General features: G+C 45.9%; 1 protein-coding gene across 4 annotated transcripts in view; it reads right to left on the reverse strand.

The window, feature by feature from the left end:
• Thrb (thyroid hormone receptor beta) overlaps positions 1–17025 on the reverse strand; it is a 343540-nt gene that overhangs the window by 91897 nt on the left and 234618 nt on the right. For all 4 annotated transcript variants that reach the window (XM_028760605.1, XM_028760609.1, XM_028760608.1 and 1 more), the window contains exon 3: positions 4992–5055. In XM_028760605.1, coding sequence (XP_028616438.1) covers positions 4992–5013 — 22 coding nt within the window. In that variant the 5' untranslated portion in view covers positions 5014–5055. The remainder of the gene's footprint in view (positions 1–4991; positions 5056–17025) is intronic.

Here is a 17025-nt window from a genome sequence, read left to right on the forward strand (position 1 = left end):
GATGTCAGTGATGGTGACACGGGGTTACAGTGGGATGTCAGTGATGGGGTTACAGTGGGATGTCAGTGATGGGGTTACAGTGTGATGTCAGTGATTGTGACACGGGGTTACAGTGGGATGTCAGTGATAGTGACACGGGGTTATAGTGGGATGTCAGTGATGGTGACTCGGGGTTACAGTGGGATGTCAGTGATGGGGTTATAGTGGGATATCAGTGATGTTGGCACAGTGTTACAGTGGGATGTCAGTGATGGTGACACGGGGTTACGGTGGGATGTCAGTGATGATAACATAGAGAGGGGTTAAGGCAGAGAGAGATGGAGGCACAATGGGGTAAGGGAAATGTAGGGAAAAGCCAAATACTAAAAGCATAGATTAAGGAAGATTCAGAAGGTGTTAAGGATGACACACACACACACACACACACACACACTCACACTCACACAAATCTTATAGATTTGGAGGTTTGAAAAGCGATTCTCACTGGTCTGACTGGAAATGGAAATTCTGTACCTTTCTTCTCTCAGAAAGTCCTGACCATCCCACAGTTTTTGCAAGGAAGATAAAGAGGGGAGGGAAGGGAAGGGACAGGCAGTTGACCAGAGTATATGGGTCAGGTCCTTGTTAGTAGACTCTGAAAGAGCCCATGGTCCTCCCAATTTGAAAGTGAAGCATTTGTGTCTGGTTTGGGGAACACCTGGTGTCATAGCTGTGTAGAAACTCTCCCTTAAATTTCATTTCTTTTTTCTCTTTTTGTTCCTTTTTCCCCCTAGTTCTAGAGATGGCCTCAGGCCCAGGGTCTCCCTCTGCTGGTACACACTGAGGCACTTTCTGTAGTTTCTTGATGTTTTTCCTGCTTATGGTGGAAAATTGTGAAGATGAATTGAGGTTCTGATCTCTTTAGAGTGGGCATAATGTGGAGATTTTCACCTCTCTCTGCCATGCATGCCACAGGGAGAAAATGTAAAATGATAGACTTGTCAAGCTTTCTTTTCCTTTGCTTTCCAAAGTGGTAAATTCCCAACTAACTTGGGGCTTATACCATGCTAATGGGAGAGGCGTGTTAAGGGGCTCTGTGCTCCTAGGGAAATGAGCAATGGAGTTCCCTTTCCTGCAGAGGAAGAGTCCTGGTGCAGCGGGTTGGTCTGGGAAGTAGTGTATGAAGTGGGGGCACATCGGTCATATTTGGTGAGACTGAGTGGTTGCCTTAGGTGACATTGTTAATATATGAATACCTAACACAGATAATGAAAAAAAGAGGCAAAGATAACAATGGAAAATGACAAATACAGACAGGAAGCTTCATGTGAGTGACCATAAACATGTGAAAAATGCTTAACTCCAGGAGTAATAAAAATGTACATAAAGCTATGTCACTCTTAGCAAACAGAAAGGAACACTGAGCCCACTGTTGGAAGCCCAGGGTATCACTGCAACAGCCCTGTGCTGGGACTCTCAGTTATAATGGTCCTTTAAGGAAAACAGATAAAGAAAACAAACAAAATACTGATGAGGTGAAAGAATCAAGCAGCCAGAAGGAAGAAGTGCTGGTGAAATCATGAAACCAGGAATACACTGTTCCCTAAGAGGGCTGGTCGGGAGTGTGGCTTACATCACGGGCCCAGGAGTACCACACTGACTGTAGTAGTGTGGCTTATGTCACAAGCCCAGGAAGACTGTACTAACAGTAGTGATGTGGTTTACATCACAGGCCCAGGAAAATTGTACTAACAGTAGTGGTGTAGTTTACATCACAGGCCCAGGAAGACTGTACTAACAGTAGTGGTGTAGTTTACATCACAGGCCCAGGAAGACCACACTAACTTTATTCTCATCCTAGCCTCATGAAGTGAGGCTCTACACAAATGCTACAAATCTTGGTTGCCCGCAGCCTCAGGAACAGTCAGAGAAGTCTAAGCTCTTGGTTTCTTTGACAAACAATGCCAGAATGCTTTTTGCTTTGCTGTTAGGAATGTTAAGTGTTCACATCTTAGGACTGATCCCCCTGTGCTGGGAATCATGGCTTTACTTAAAATAGGGCTCATTAAGGTGTCATAAATGTCCAGATCATTCCCTCAGGTTACCCGGAAATAGAGCTTAATGCTCAACCAATAGAATATCGTATGAAGGAACTTTCTTACCTTCCCCTTAAAGAATTATTCAGTGAGTGATGTCATATAGCCCTAATTTCAGATTAGGCAAGGCAAAGAGATGAAGTTTTGGCAAGACCCAGCTCCAACAGCTGATGGTAACCCCAGAAAACAAACACATTTGCCTCCAGTACATTCAAAATACATATATTTCACAAGCTTTGTAGCTAAAAAAGCCTCTATACCACTGGTTCCTTCACCTGTGGGCTGTAACCCCTGGGGGATTGAACAGAGGTCACATATCCGATATCCCACATGCTAGATATTTGCATTACTGTTCATAAAAGTAGCAAAATTATAGTTAGGAAGTAGCAACAAAAATAAGTTTATGGCTGAAGGTCACCACAACACGAGGAACCGCATTAAAGGGTAGCAGCGTTAGGAAGGCTGAGAACCACTGGTTTGTGTGAAATGCTGGCTTGCTGTTAGGAAAGTAGGCTTGTCGTTCCTAACTCTACTCATTTAGCTGGTTGTCTTCTCATCAGGGTTAACTGACGTTCTTTAATGCTTAACAGCCAGTGTACTTGTTATGTTTTCTGAAGAGAAAGAATGCATGCTTGGCTTTTAAATTATGCACCTAGAATGTGCATGGTTCCAATGGCTTTCGTCTTTACTGTGGTCTCCCTTCAGGTTAAAGCGATGCTGTGGCTGGAGCCTGCATCGAGGGAGAGGGAGAAAAGGAACGGCTTCATTTCACACACAAATGAAAGCCTCTAATGTAATGGTTTTCTTATTTGAGCCCATTCACACACACAGCCTATCTGTGGAGTGGGCTCTCTTATGAATGCAGCTGGCTGAGCCTCCAGAGAAAAGGCCTACTGGAAGTTAGACCAATCCCTCCCACTAGGAGGCAGCTCAGCCCACAAGGTTAGTCTCTGTCTAGTAGCAACCCTGGTTCCTAGTCCAGAGTCTCAGCTTCAGGTTCTGTTCTATGTTGGGCTGAGCTGAAGCTGGAGGAAACCTCCATGCCTACTGGGGACTCCACAGAGAGGACCAGCAAAGACGACCCACTGCCAAAACTGGCCTTCTGCCTGGTTTGTAGGCCGAGTTTCACTAGGAAACAGCCAAGCTTACTTAGTAATGTATAGTTTAAGGCTCTTCATGCTGTGGTGGCATCACACGGGGACCCATGACAAGACACTGAATGGATTATAGAAACAGAATATCTATTTACTGCCTTTTATAACTAGAGATCAGATGAGTACTGAATCAATCAATCAACCATGCAACAATCTATCAATATTACCGATTATTGTTCTAGAGGCACATGGATGAGTGATCACTACTTATCTGCCCCCCACAGCAAGCAAATATCGTTATTATCCACAACCACATTAAATATTACTGTTTCTATGTCTCTGTGTTTGTTCTCTAGAGTCCCTTCCTCAGGAAGTATTTTCAGGGGCAGCTCATGGTGGAGTACAGAGCTATCACCTTGTACCTCATGAGACCATTCAGACTTTCTCAGACAGGAATGGCGTCCGTGTTTGCAGTGCCATGACCTGCAGTCTGCTTGCCTGTGCGCTTTCACATACATGCAGGAACAGAGACAGAGATTGTCACTCTCTCTGCCCAGGGCTGCCTTTCAGACCCTCGGTTGGGCACATGGAGGCTGTGGCTGAGATGGAGTCACACTAATTTCCCACCAGAATGAGCATGGTTTCTGCCCAGAAATGGGTGAGACTTGAGTGGAGAGGAACCTGACCATTTTTGGCAGTGGAATGGGAGGAGTGGTGTTTTCTGATGTGAAGTAAGCTGTGGAGAGGGTGTGTAATTCCAAATTCCCATTTCTACAGGTACAAGTCACTCTGGTTCGTCCAGGTGTTCTATCTTTTGCCAAATCAAGAGTTCAAGCCTTGGTGGGTAGGGAGCCACGGTGTGATGCTCTGGAGATAATGGTTTGATCACAGCTGCTTTGGGTTTTCAGGTGTATTAGAGAATGGATTCGCAAAGGAACTGACTGTCCATTTGTTCCATTCTGGGGGGGGAAGTGTCATGAACGAATCCCCGAAGGCCAGGCTGTTTTATGATGTGCAGAGGAGTATGGGCATTCTCCTTGCTGCCATAGCAACCATGAGGCCAGGCATTGGCTTGGAATTAAGGTAGAAGGCAGAGAGCCAGTGCCATGCTCTGAGAGCTCATGGTTTGATTTCAGTCATCAGTCACATTTTGGTTCATGAATCTTTGATAGTTCCTAAGTTAAATGTAGATATGTTAAAATTTGGATATTTCATTTAAAAATTTAGTTTTCCAACATCTCCTTCTAATTCAAAATCTCTGGATGTCCTAGCCTGCCTTCTTTCCAGTGGTCATATATAACCGAGGGTGGTTTGCTTCAGAGGGAGTCAGAGTGTGCAGGGCCTGCTTATACCTAAGGTTTTCAGCCTTTGGTGTTTGCTCGGTCCCTGGGCCATTGTATGCCTATTGGGTGCCTCTGGCTCTCTCTGGCCCTGTTAAGGGATTCAAAGCTCACATATGCCATATGTGATGTCCTAACATTGCCTTTAGATTTACTGCTGCTGGACCGGGCGGCTCTTGTTGGAAAAGATATACTGACTTGTGGTCACTAAGGCTGCAGAACTATTTATTATGTGACTCTGAAAGAATTTGAAGAATAATGACTTCAGTGCATAGGGGTGATCCTAGGAGGACTGAAACTAGCGTCTCCCCTAGGTCAGCCTCCTGGTAATGACATCATTTCTGAGGAGGAGAGAGAGTAATAATACTTGATGCTTGGAAATAAGTGCTGCTAAGATTCTCTGGTTGGCTTTAGGACCCCAGTACTTCACTTTGGGCGCACACAGATGAATCAAAGAAAATCAAGAAAGGACAAGTAGATACCTGTCATACTGTTAGGAGTCATAGGTTAGCAGTCATGCTGGGTCCTCTTCTGCACTGGCATTCCCTACAAAGAGACAAAATAGCATAGATTACAATCTGCACTTGACTTCTTGTTTGAGATGGGGTCTCACTATGTGGCACTGGCAGGCCTGGAATTTGTGATGTGGACAAGGATGGCTTCAAACTCACAGAGATCTTCCTGCCTCTGCCTCCTGAGTGTCAGGATTTCACTTACTTATTAAATATATTTTATTTATTATTCAACAACATCCCCCCACCCCAACAAATACCCTGTCCCTCTTATGTTTGTGTGAGTCCCCTCTCCCTCCCTCCCTCCCTCTCTCTCTCTCTCTCTCTCTCTCTCTCTCTCTCTCTCAAATCAAATATGTCCAATTGTGCCTATCACCATAGCTGCAGTGAGTTCATGAGTTTAGAAGACATTCACAGCACTCCTCCCCATCCTCCAGGACTCCTCCCCATCCTCTAACACTCCTCCCCATACTCCAGCACTCCTCCCCATCCTCCAACTCTCCTCTCCATCGTTCAGCAACCTTCCTCATCCTCCAGCTCTCTTCCCCGTCCTCCACACTCCTCCCCATCCTCAAAGCACCCATCCCCTTCCTCCAGCACCCTTCCTCATCCTCCAGCACTCCTCCCCTTCCTCCAGCACTCCTCCCCATCCTCTAGCACCCTTCCTCATCCTCCATCACTCCTCCCCATCCTCCAGCTCTTACATTCTTTCTGTCCCCATCTGTCTTAATTTGTTGTTAATGTTACAAAGTTTGTTATGTTCACTAGTGAACTTGAACCAAGTTTTCCTACTCTAACTTAGAACTGGAGGCCTCATGGCACACACGAGGTAATAAAACCTTGATTTTCATCTCTGGCCTCATTCAATGATTGTGCTTTTAAAACAGTGTTTTTTTTTTCTTGGTTTGTTTTTTAAGAGAACAGTCAAACTATGGATGGACCATTTTCCGCTGAGCAGCTGAGATGTTTGAGCATCTCCAATGCAGATCTTCTCACAGTGCATGCTGCAGCCTCAGCCTCGATGGTACCTTGGGCAAGATCCAAGATGATTCACATCTTAGACACCATGTTCTTAAAAACTAACTCCCTCCCCTGTTCATTTATAACGTCCCCTTTTGTCAGAGCTGCTTTCTGCCTTCACCAATTTATTCATGAAATCTATGAGCAAATGAAAGACTGACACTCAGGAGGCAGAGGAGGAGGCCCAGGGGTCAATGGCGGACACCTACAGGCTGGGAAAGGGTACTGAGGGATGCACACAGGCAGCTGGGACACACAAGTCAGAGTCCTTCAGTTTGTTTCTGGAAGCATTTCCTGGAAAGGGTTCTGTGTCCAGTGAAGGATGATAGCAACATCTGTGTCTTGAATGGAGGTGAAGCCCACGACCTGGGCTCAAGGGTCAGTACTGCTGTGTGCTAGCTATGGGGCCCAAGCACTGGAATTTCTTTCATTCTGAAGTGAAAGATGGGCTCAGGCTTCACTTGTTTAGTGAGGCTTTTGCTGAGGGTTAGAGGGCATAGGGGGATTTGTAGGTGAGGTACAGCACGCTGAGCTCTGGTGGCCTTCGTGGTGGGACAGGAGGCAGCCAGGAGGCAAAGAAGCACATGAACTATGTTCTCAACATGGCTCTACATATGACCACTCAGTCTTTGGCTCTCCAGTGATGTGGTGCGCATGTTTTCATGCCTTTATTATAATTCTTGCCATGCCGAATTTAAATCACAGGTTTGCATGGCCCCTTTTCCCTTTAGACTGTCAGGTCTGATGGCATGACCTGCTCCTCTTACTTCTCTGTCTCCCCCATCAAGCAGAGCACGTGCACACAAATCTATGCTGAACAATGGCTCTGGTGCAGGAAAACTGCTGTGACACATAGGACGCATGTCACCTGTACCAGCATCTGAGAGAAGAGAGGAGAAGCAGCACGGGGAAATGAACTCGTACAGCTGCTCTTCCAAAGGTCGTTGGCCATCAGCCTTCAGCCCAGCCTCATTCACCGGCTTAGCTTCTCAGATGAGTCAGGCCTGGAGCCGGACCATATATTGGGCCTGAGGTCAAGTCTTGGACTCTGTTGCTTTTACTGGCTATGCTATTAACAGCCCCTCTCAGCCCTGGAAACTGCCATGTTTCCTTCCCCCTCAGATGTCTGGGATGTTCCAGAGGACAAGGAGTTGTATGGATTCAGAGGGGAAAGAGGATTGTAGTTCACATGGACAATCAAAGGAAGGAGGGAGGGAAGTAGGGAGGGAGAGAGGGAAGGAGGGAAGGAGTGGGGACCTTGACTATTTGAGACCAAAGCAGGGGAAGAGAATTAGCCTGGCAGTCCCAAGAGAAGTGAAAGTCTTCAGGCCTCTCACAGTCTTTCCCAAGGCTTACCCCTACCTGCCCCACACTCCCTCCACTGGCCACTCAGTTCTTCCTTGGTGACCTTTGGCAAACACATCCTCCTTCACACGAATAGATTCCAACATGGTTGCCACCTGACTGATAGCTCCCAGCGTCACACAACAATAACCCCAGTTTTGCTCAGTAGGTTGTTTTTCTTTTTAATCTCCGTACCAGAGCCACTAAACTCCGGTTGCAATCCTGCGACACTGTGAGCTTAAACATGGCTTTATCTTCCAAATTCTGACTGACTGGGTACACATAGTGCAGAAATGTAATCTGTGAGGCAGAAGGGACATGGAACGAGAAAACAATCTTACTAACGTTCCTAAAACTGGGGTCAGCACCATGAGCCTTGGTGCTAACCTCACTGCCTAGTGCTACCGACCACTCTTTTCTTCAGTGACAGTAGCTTCTGTAGTGCAGTATCAGCAATACTGTGCCACGTGGTATCATTAAATGGCATTACTGTTACTATACTGTTAATGACGTACTGTAATTAAGACTCTAGGATTTTAGTCGTACTTAGCATGTAGCATTGTTTGTTACTATTGCCCTTCGATGAGCTCTAGATTTATTTTCCCCAGTATGTATTTGTGTGTGTGTGTGTGTGTGTGTGTAACTGGGGTTGATAAGGAATCATACTCTTCTGTGTCATCCATTGAGACAGAGTCTCTCAGTTAAACCCAGAGCTCACTCAGTGGCTGGTACTGCTAATCTGTTTAGGAATCCTGTCTCTGCCTTTCCAGGCTGTAATTACTGGCAGAGCACCACGACCATCTGGCATTTACTCGGTTACTGGGGATCTGAACTCATGTCCTCATGAGTGTGTGCAGCAAGTGCTTAACCACTGAGCTATCTCCCCAACTTTGAGCTCTAGGATTTTATGTGCGACTTCAGTAATGTGTCTAACAACCTGTCAGGTATCTCTTGCCCCAGAAACTTCAGTTCCACCTCATCACACGATTCCCTGGGGATGGTCTTCTCCAGAGCTGTGCATGGGTCTGGAGCTCAGCAGTTTGTGGGGCTACAGGAAAAAACAACCAGGAGTTAAATCAAGCCAACCGATGCCTGGAAGGGATGAGCACAGTGGATGCCTTTGTGAGGTGGAGCACGGAGGAGGAAGTATCAGGTACTGGGTGCTAGCCAGGGCAGCTATGTTGTTGACAGACTGAGAACCAGCACCATCAGAACCATCATGCATGGATATCATGTTTTACCACTGCTCATGGGCCAAAAAAGAGTTTGCTTTCTTATAAACTTTAACAGCAAGACGTAGTGGTTCACGCCTGAATCCAAGCAGTCAAGAGGCTGAGACAGAAGGATTTCAATGAGTTTGAGGCCAGCCTGGGCTACACAGTGCATTCTGGGCCAGCGTAGGTTGAATATTTTATTCAGGGTCTTGCTTTGTAGTTCAAGATTAGTCTTCAACTTGCAATCTTCCTGCCTCAGCCTCCTGAACATTTGATATTTTAAGCATGCACCACCGATCCTGGACTGGAGCCAAGAACTTTCATTTGGACCCACTGGGGGTTCATTTGGGAAGAGACAAAAGTCCTTCTGAAGCCTCAAGAACTCTAGCTCCAGCAAGGGGGCGCTTCCACTTCGGTCTGTACCCTTGGTAGGCACCCCTGAACAGGGTAGTGCTTCTGCTGCAAAGGCCATGTATCATGTGTCAGACACTCAAGCGGGCCTGATGGCTGCTGACTGTTTAGGCTCCGTAAGTTTTGTTCAATGACAACTCCCAGACAGAAGGCAGTTTCAATCCCTCTGCTGGGAATGACAGGAAGCTCAATCCCACAGGGGGCAAAGGTCTACAGAAGGGCAAAGGTTCTCAGCAGTCAAGTGTTTTTCCTCCAAGAAGGGAGATAAGGCAACAGTGTCTGTGGTTGTAATGGAGATTCACCTGCTGTGGCTAATGGTTGTTCACAAGAAGACGAGGGTGTCAAAGGCTTCCTATATAGCTTAGGTTGGTCTTGAGCTTGTGGTGGTCCTCCTGCCTCTGTCTCCTTAGTGCTAAGCTTACACAAATGTGCCATCATGTCCAAGCACCTCATTCTAGGGTTCATCTCTATTATATGCGGATGTGTGTAGTACCAACTGCCACGTAAGTGCTCTCCCACCAAGCACCAACCCCAGCCCCTGATAGTTCTACTCTAACCAGTGCCCCTGTCAAATGCTGCCTCCTACCTTTGACCTTCCCATGTTTTCCTGCTCCCTCCCAGGTAATGTCACCATGGCACGTGAGAAGGAGCATGGATCCTGCTGTTCCTATAAGACAGGGAGACTTAGAGAGCCAGGAGACCATTCCTATGATGGGGTAACATTCGCTTTACCAGTTACTACGTCAAATGTCCTGATGCCTGCGGCAGCTGCCCCCTTTACATGGTGGAGGGCTTAGGTACAGTCTGATACAAATTCTATTTCTGCTTTGAGAACTAGGTCAACAGGGTAGGTTGGGGTCAAAACTTTTGGGGTCAGCTTTGAAACAAACAAGGTTATCACTCTAAGATCATCTGCTGCATGAAATGCACCATCACACAGATTAAAACATGGGACACTTAGATAACACAGGGACAGAGAAATTGGGGACCAGTTTGAGTTTCTGAGGCCGATTGGGAGGGCACAGGCTTTTTAGGCACAGTACTCACAGTGCCTCCTCCTCCCTCAGGCCTTTCTTTACATGGACACTCATCTCTGATCAGGCTCCCCAGGGAGCAGAGAGGTGGGCTGGATACTGACTCTGCAAGGACAGGGACTGTGACAGGCCACCAGTGAGTTAGGAGCCTCAGACTTCCTCTACTGCCACCTGGTGGTCATCAAAGCACCGTCACCCGACCAAGCCAAGGAAAACTTTAGTAAATAGCAAATATATGCAGCACCAGTGTTGAGGTGTTGGGGTGGGGTGGGGGTAGCAGGTAGCGGTCTGGAACCACATTCATCATGTTTGGAGAAGTAAAGAACCCCAGAGGAATGAAAGCACCATGCAGCCCCGCCAGATGCCTGTAATTGTATAATTGTGGTCAGGTGATTCAAGGAGACACAAGCATGAAAAACATCAAACAAGAATGGAAAACAAAGGGCTTGCACAGATGCATGGGCTTGCACCGATGAGTGTGCTTTGCACAGATGCTCATGCTTTATTGTTGATTTCTAAAGGTGTCTGATGGTGCAGTAGATACCTACAAACAGCCCCACTCCTGTCCCCGCCTCTAGAGTGCTTTGGAAGAATAGACTGAAGTACTTGAGAGAGTTATAATCTCCAGCAAAGAAATAAATATGTATTTGTTCTTGTACCATGGATGTGGAACCTGCAGCTCTGAATGCAGTCTTTCCTATGCCAGAACCCCGTGGAAGCACCTATAGGTTTTACACCCAGAGATAAAAGTAACATCTTCTTAAAGGGGAAGCAGCCTTGCTCTGAAAATTCCCTGAAGATGAAAACAAATTTATCCTATGAATACAGTTGTTTTCTACTTCTTAAATGCAAATGGTAAACTGAGGCAGGACTGGATTGCAATATTTCCTCGGGCAGACTTCAGACAGCTACACTTGCCTATAATCCCAACATGCTTGGGGCCAAGACAGGGGAATCCTGAATTCCAGTCTAGCTTCTACCATATAGTGAGACTCCATCTTCCATTGCTTCCTCCCCCCACCCCCCAATCTGCAAAACAAAAATAAAAGCAAGAACAAAGGCTAGCTGTGATCTCAGTGGAATAACAGCTGTAGTGTGCAGAAAGCCCTGGGTTCAATCTCTAGCATAATGTTTTCAAAAAATATGTCTGAAATCTACAGTCCCTGCCACTTCTTCCATGGGCCCATGTTTGATGATTGGTGCTTGGAGATTCGGGAATTCACTTTACTAGCAAATTTGTTGGCTTTCCACAGGGTCTCATGCCTCATGTGTATCTATCAACAGGCTTGCATGGCCTGTTGACTTTCAACAACCTGTTATCTGGATAATTTTCAGTAATGTGCTAAAGTAATCATTAGGTTCAAATTTATAAGAGTTAGTCCACTGTGTTAAATCATGAGGAAAGGCTGGAACTGTAAATGGTAATTAGGTTATTATTTCAGCACTGAGAGAGTTGGTTAAGGATTAAATGGGGAAACTGGGATGGGTGGAGCTGGGATGGGTGGAGCTGGGATGGGTGGAGCTGGGATGGGTGGAGCTAGTATGGGTAGAGTTAGGATAGGTGGAGCTGGAATGGAGGTGGAGCTGAGATGGGTGGAGCTGGGATGGGTGAAGCTAGAATAGGTGGAGCTGGGATAGATGGAACTGGGATGGGTGGAGCTGGGATGGGGATGGGGGAGGTAGCTTAGAAGGGAAAGAAGCTTCTGGAAGGTCCATGGAGACATAATTTTCTGTTACTTTTTTTCCTGGATATTTAAGTTTAGAAAGTGCTGGCTTAATTTTCTGTTCCTACTAGAAAGCCCGTGTCACAGTGACCTGGGGATGGCGATGCCATCAAGAGCCCCTCATGTCTCAGTGCATGGCACTCAGTGCCTCAATGTATTTTTTCCACCATGACCCTAGGCCAGAATAAATACCTAAATGTTCTGTATAGTGATCCAATACACACAGCCTAAGAACCGCATTTCATGATGAACAGCTGTGGCTGTGGTCGTGGTATTCTGGCATCCTGGAGAGAACCTGGGTTTAGAATTTGGGAATTGTGGCCACCATAGTAAAAAGCACAAGAAGTGATTGATGTCCCCTTTAGTCACATTTCACTCTGTGAGCTTAAGGGCCTGCCATTTGACCTGGAGACTTTATTCTACTAGGTGGGCCCATGATGTTTGATACTGGGGTGCAGGGAGTAAGAAACCAGATTGGGGGTTCTGGCCATGGTCTCAAGAGATCATCTTGAGAGCAAACGAGGTGTAGTTATCATTCAAAACTTCCTGAGCTCCTGTCACATGTGCAGGATGTGACAAAGATTCCACTACATTACAGAACCTAGTTGGCAGGCATACTGATCACTACACAGTAGAAATCCAGGGAACTCTGGGTATTCACTGAAGCTGGAGAGGCTTTGCTTCCTTCTCACTGAAATAAGATTTTTGGGAGGCTGCCTCTGTGTGTGTGTGTGTGTGTGTGTGTGTGTGTGTGTGTGTGTGTGTGTAAATCATCTGCTCATTGCAAATGGGGTATTATTTTCCATACTTAGAACAATCCTCTCCAAATTTTATATTTACATTCCTTTCAGTTCAGGAAACAAAAAAAAAAAAAAAGAAAAAACAGAAAAAGAAAGAAAAAGAAAGAAAGAAGGAAAGAAAGAAAGAGAAGGAAGAAAGAAAAATGCAATGTTTGCAGTGTTTTAGCTAGTGTCTGTTTCCTGCTGGGGGCAGGGCACTTCTGCTCATGCTTACATTCCACGCTCGTAGTAGGCTTATTATTTTCTGAACAATACGCAGAGATTGCTGACTCATGCTCAGCTCACGGCTCCAAGAAGTTTTCCTCCCCCATCCCAGCTCTATTTGTGCAGATGCAACACAAGAATGTTCTATTCATCTCTCAGAAATGCCAACAGCTCAGATATGCAGCTCCAGGAACCCCCATCCCCCTGAGCTTATTTAAAGGCTCCCACAAATAACATATTGTGAAATATTATATGGCCTTTACTTTGAGGCATTTGACCAGGAAAAGACCAGTCCAAACCTCATTCATTCATTCATTCATTCATTCATTTTTAATCAGCAGCTTCTTACACAATGCCTGGCTACCTACTGTCACAATTATTTTTAAAAATTGAATCACACACCAGCTGGAGTGGTGGCCTTGCTCTTCTGTTCTGCATCTATTCAAGCAGCAGACCCTCTCGTAAGTGAGAGAAAGTCTTTCTCACACCCAGGGGTTTACACTGGACTCAGCCAAAGGACAGAATGAACCTCATGGCTGGCTCCCCTGGTGAGCTTTGGCTAGGGCCCACCCAGTTTCTAGCTGTCTGCAGCACTGTCCCCTAGCTCAGCCACTGTCACAGCCATGCCGTCTCTGGCCACTGCCAGGCATAGTTTTGCCAATGAGCAGCCAAGGTCATGTGTGGAGTTTTGTTTTCCTAGTTACAAAGTCAAATCCATGGAACTATTCAATGCTCTAAAGTTCTAGTGGTCAAAGTAGGGTGAACACGCACACACACACACACACACACACACACACACACACACACACACTCTGACTCCAGACAGCTTTGAAAAATCCCAGTGTTCATCCTGCAGCCCTAGCAAGTAGCATTCTGTAACCAGGACAGTTTTGTAAGGCTGCCCGGCAGTGCTGAGGCATAGCCAAAGCTGAGGACTATTGCCCCAGGGTGGCCTTCCACACAGTGTGCAGGAGAGTCACTGTATCTTAAAGTGCTGGGAATTGAACCCAGGCCACTGCACACACTCTGGAAGGTGCTCTGCCACTAAGATTCCACAGTCCTCAACCTGCTCTTGTTGCCCCTCAGCATGGCAGCCAGAGTGGTGCTGTTTGAATAAAATTCAACTCACATAGCCTCTCTGCTCAAAACCAGATGTAACGTCCACAGCTGTCCCTTCATCCCACTGTGTTCTCACTCCACTTGAGCCTTCCCAGCATCCTTGTTATTCCTCAAACACATCCTCTGCTCAAATTTTTCCTGGATCAGGACCTGCTTGGGTCCTTGCCTCCATTAGTCTTGTGTACCCAACCTCCTTGGAGATTCCCCTCAGATTCTCCAGACCCCATTGTAACAGTCCTCCCTGGGTGCTGGCTTCCTGATACCCTCCTTCCCAAGAACTCAGCATCTTCTGGTAATCATGCCATATCCTCTGTTAGGAAGTCAGCTCTGTGCCATTGGTGACCCCACAAGCTAACACCAGCAGGCACTTGATAAATTATTGTTAAATGAAGGATTGTGGCCACATTTGGTGAGAAGGGCAGGTGCTGGATGGGGGAAGGGAGGCCGAGAGTACAGGAAGGAAATGAACGCTATCACAAATCGCAAGTTTTGAGGACAACACTTACCATGTGATTTTAGTTACTAGGAATTTCAGGCAACATCTAGCTATAAAACTATACTTCCAAAGTCAGAAATGAGGGCATGTGTGTCTGTGGCTGTCTGTCTGTGGTAGGCATTGTGGAAAGAGAGTGACTATCCTAAAGGGAGGTTATTGTGATGGCCACACAACTCTGAAGATTTACTGAAATCCATTGGACTTTAAAGGGTGAACTGTACTACACAGATTACCATGGTTTAAGTCGACTCTTATCCCGAGCATCCCACACAGAGTGAAATCTAAAGCTGAGTCAGAGACACAGATTGTCTCGGCCTGGGTCCCACAGTGAGGAAGGCTGTCTGTCTCCGATGCCGGACACACATCCGTTTGTTGATAACAACATGTAATTCAAGAGTAATTGATTTGTACTGACGGCCTTCCTTAACTTTCCACACCTCTTAATTCTGAACTTTTAGTCACTCATTTATTTAGTTTTAGAACTTCAGGCAAACTCTGTATGGAAGTGAACTTTGTGTAGATTTGAGACTTTAAAATTATATTTAGTTGTTTCTTGTGTATTTATTTATTTATTTATTTAGTGTGTATCTGTGAATGTATTATTGTGTGTGTATATGAACCCCCACCCCACGAGGTATGTTTGGAGGTCCGTGAACCACTTGCAGGGGTCGGTTCTCTTTTCATTATGTGGGGACAGAATTCAGGTTGTCAGGTTTGGCTGCAAACATCTGTAGCCTCTGAGCCACCTCGAAGGCCCAGATTTGACACTTCTAAGTACAGAGTGCCAGGAATATCTCCAGTTCCAAGGACATCATTCACCATGTACTGATGGCTCATTGTCCCGTGCACTACAGAAGCCCATCTGTCTACAGTTGGGAACCAGGATGCTGCCTGGCCCTTAGCCCTGTGAACCTTCTTCCAACTCACTGATGCTGTAGTCATCTAAGAACACACAAGGGAGAGAAGCAAGCTGCAGTTACAGTGAAACAGCTCAATGGAGCCATGTTCATACTCTTGAGACTCGATAGCAAACCTGCCAAGCAACCCAAAAGACAGCTTTTTGTCTGCTTTGCTCGGAATATTGACGCATGCTTGAGAGGACTAAGCGTCTGGCCGAACCAGCCTACATCAGTGGTCTTACCAAAGATTCCTCAGGGGTGGGAGCCACACTGCACAGTCAGGGGCAATCAGAGACTGGAGACTGAGGAGAACATAGCACTACAACGCCATAACTACCATATCTGAAGGGATAGAAGGTCAGAGTTATTCTCTGCTCACTGATGGAGCAGAGGTCAAGAGAGACTGAGAACCTTGCCCTTCATAATTTGCTAGTGAGAGAAGGAGTGAGAATAGCCAGTGCTCTTGAGAGCTGAGCCACAAGCATTGTAGCACCCATCCAAGGCACTTGCGCATCTTCTGGTGACTCTGTTACCTGGAGGAAGTGGCCCTGCTAGTCATTCAAAGTGTGGCAGACTCCATGTATCAGCTGAATGGTTAGGGTTTGGAAAAGGGCCTGGCATGTGATATGATATTTATCAGGGTGAGATGACTTCTTTAAAATGACTTGGCAACATTAGGAAAGCGTGATGGTGGGGCACTAATCTTTTCAAGATAGACACGGCTAGGCAGTGGCATGGTGATTGACAGGTTCTGTTGCAGGTCTCACCTGGGACCTCAGTCATGACAACCATAGAAGAATACTCAAATCAGTGCTTTTCGTACAGCTGCTGTTTTTCCTCAAAATACAGTTTTGGTCACAGGATGATCTTTGTTATGGGAATAATTTGGATTGCTCCAAATCATCTCTGGAGTCAAGTTTCCTGTAGGCAGGACTTGCTCCCCTGTTTTACTGTGTGAATGACAGTGGACCCTAACCGTCACTGACCCCTGACTACCAACTCATATTACTGACTTTCCCTGCTGTAGAAACATAGGCCATTTGATTTCACAGGGAAAATAAGTCCTTGTGCTTTGAAAAAAAGAAAAGGTTCCTGAAGGAAGTGGAATCAGCTAGGTTATAAAGCATCAGAGAGACAATGCGAAGCCCACACAACATGCACAGGTGTGGAGTTGGCACTAATACTTGAACTCCAAGGCCAAGGCCAACTGGAATGACTGTGGCTCTTGGCTTCATGGTAAAGCCAGCAAGCACTCTTACCCACTGATCCATCTCATCAACTCTGAGTAAAGGACCTTAACAAATAACTCCTAATGCCAATAGCTATGAAGACAAAAACCTAACAGTAATCCAATCCACCACAATTTAAAAACATAAATTCTCTATCAAGAGTAAAATAGCAAACTGCTGAAAATTTAATATGTAGAACACAGAATTTGGTCGTGTTGACGTGAGCATTTCAAAAGTTCATTCTTGATGAAAACCCAGTTTTGTGCTAGTGAGACACATCTTACTTAGGAGATAGGAAAACATGTCTTGACAGAGATGAGACATTTCTGAGTTCAGCGAAGGTTACATGATTATTCATAAATCAGACATTCTATTAATAACCACTGCTCCATTTGATTGAGAATATTATTCCTATTATTTTGGGGTCAAGTTCATGAGAATAAACTTTACCCATGAATGGGCTGGATAGGAGAATGTAAAACCAGACTGGCCCCCGGTCCTAACCCCTTA

The sequence above is a fragment of the Grammomys surdaster genome, unplaced genomic scaffold, assembly GCF_004785775.1.
Source record: "Grammomys surdaster isolate TR1022 unplaced genomic scaffold, NIH_TR_1.0 126546, whole genome shotgun sequence".
Taxonomy (NCBI): Eukaryota; Metazoa; Chordata; class Mammalia; order Rodentia; family Muridae; genus Grammomys; species Grammomys surdaster.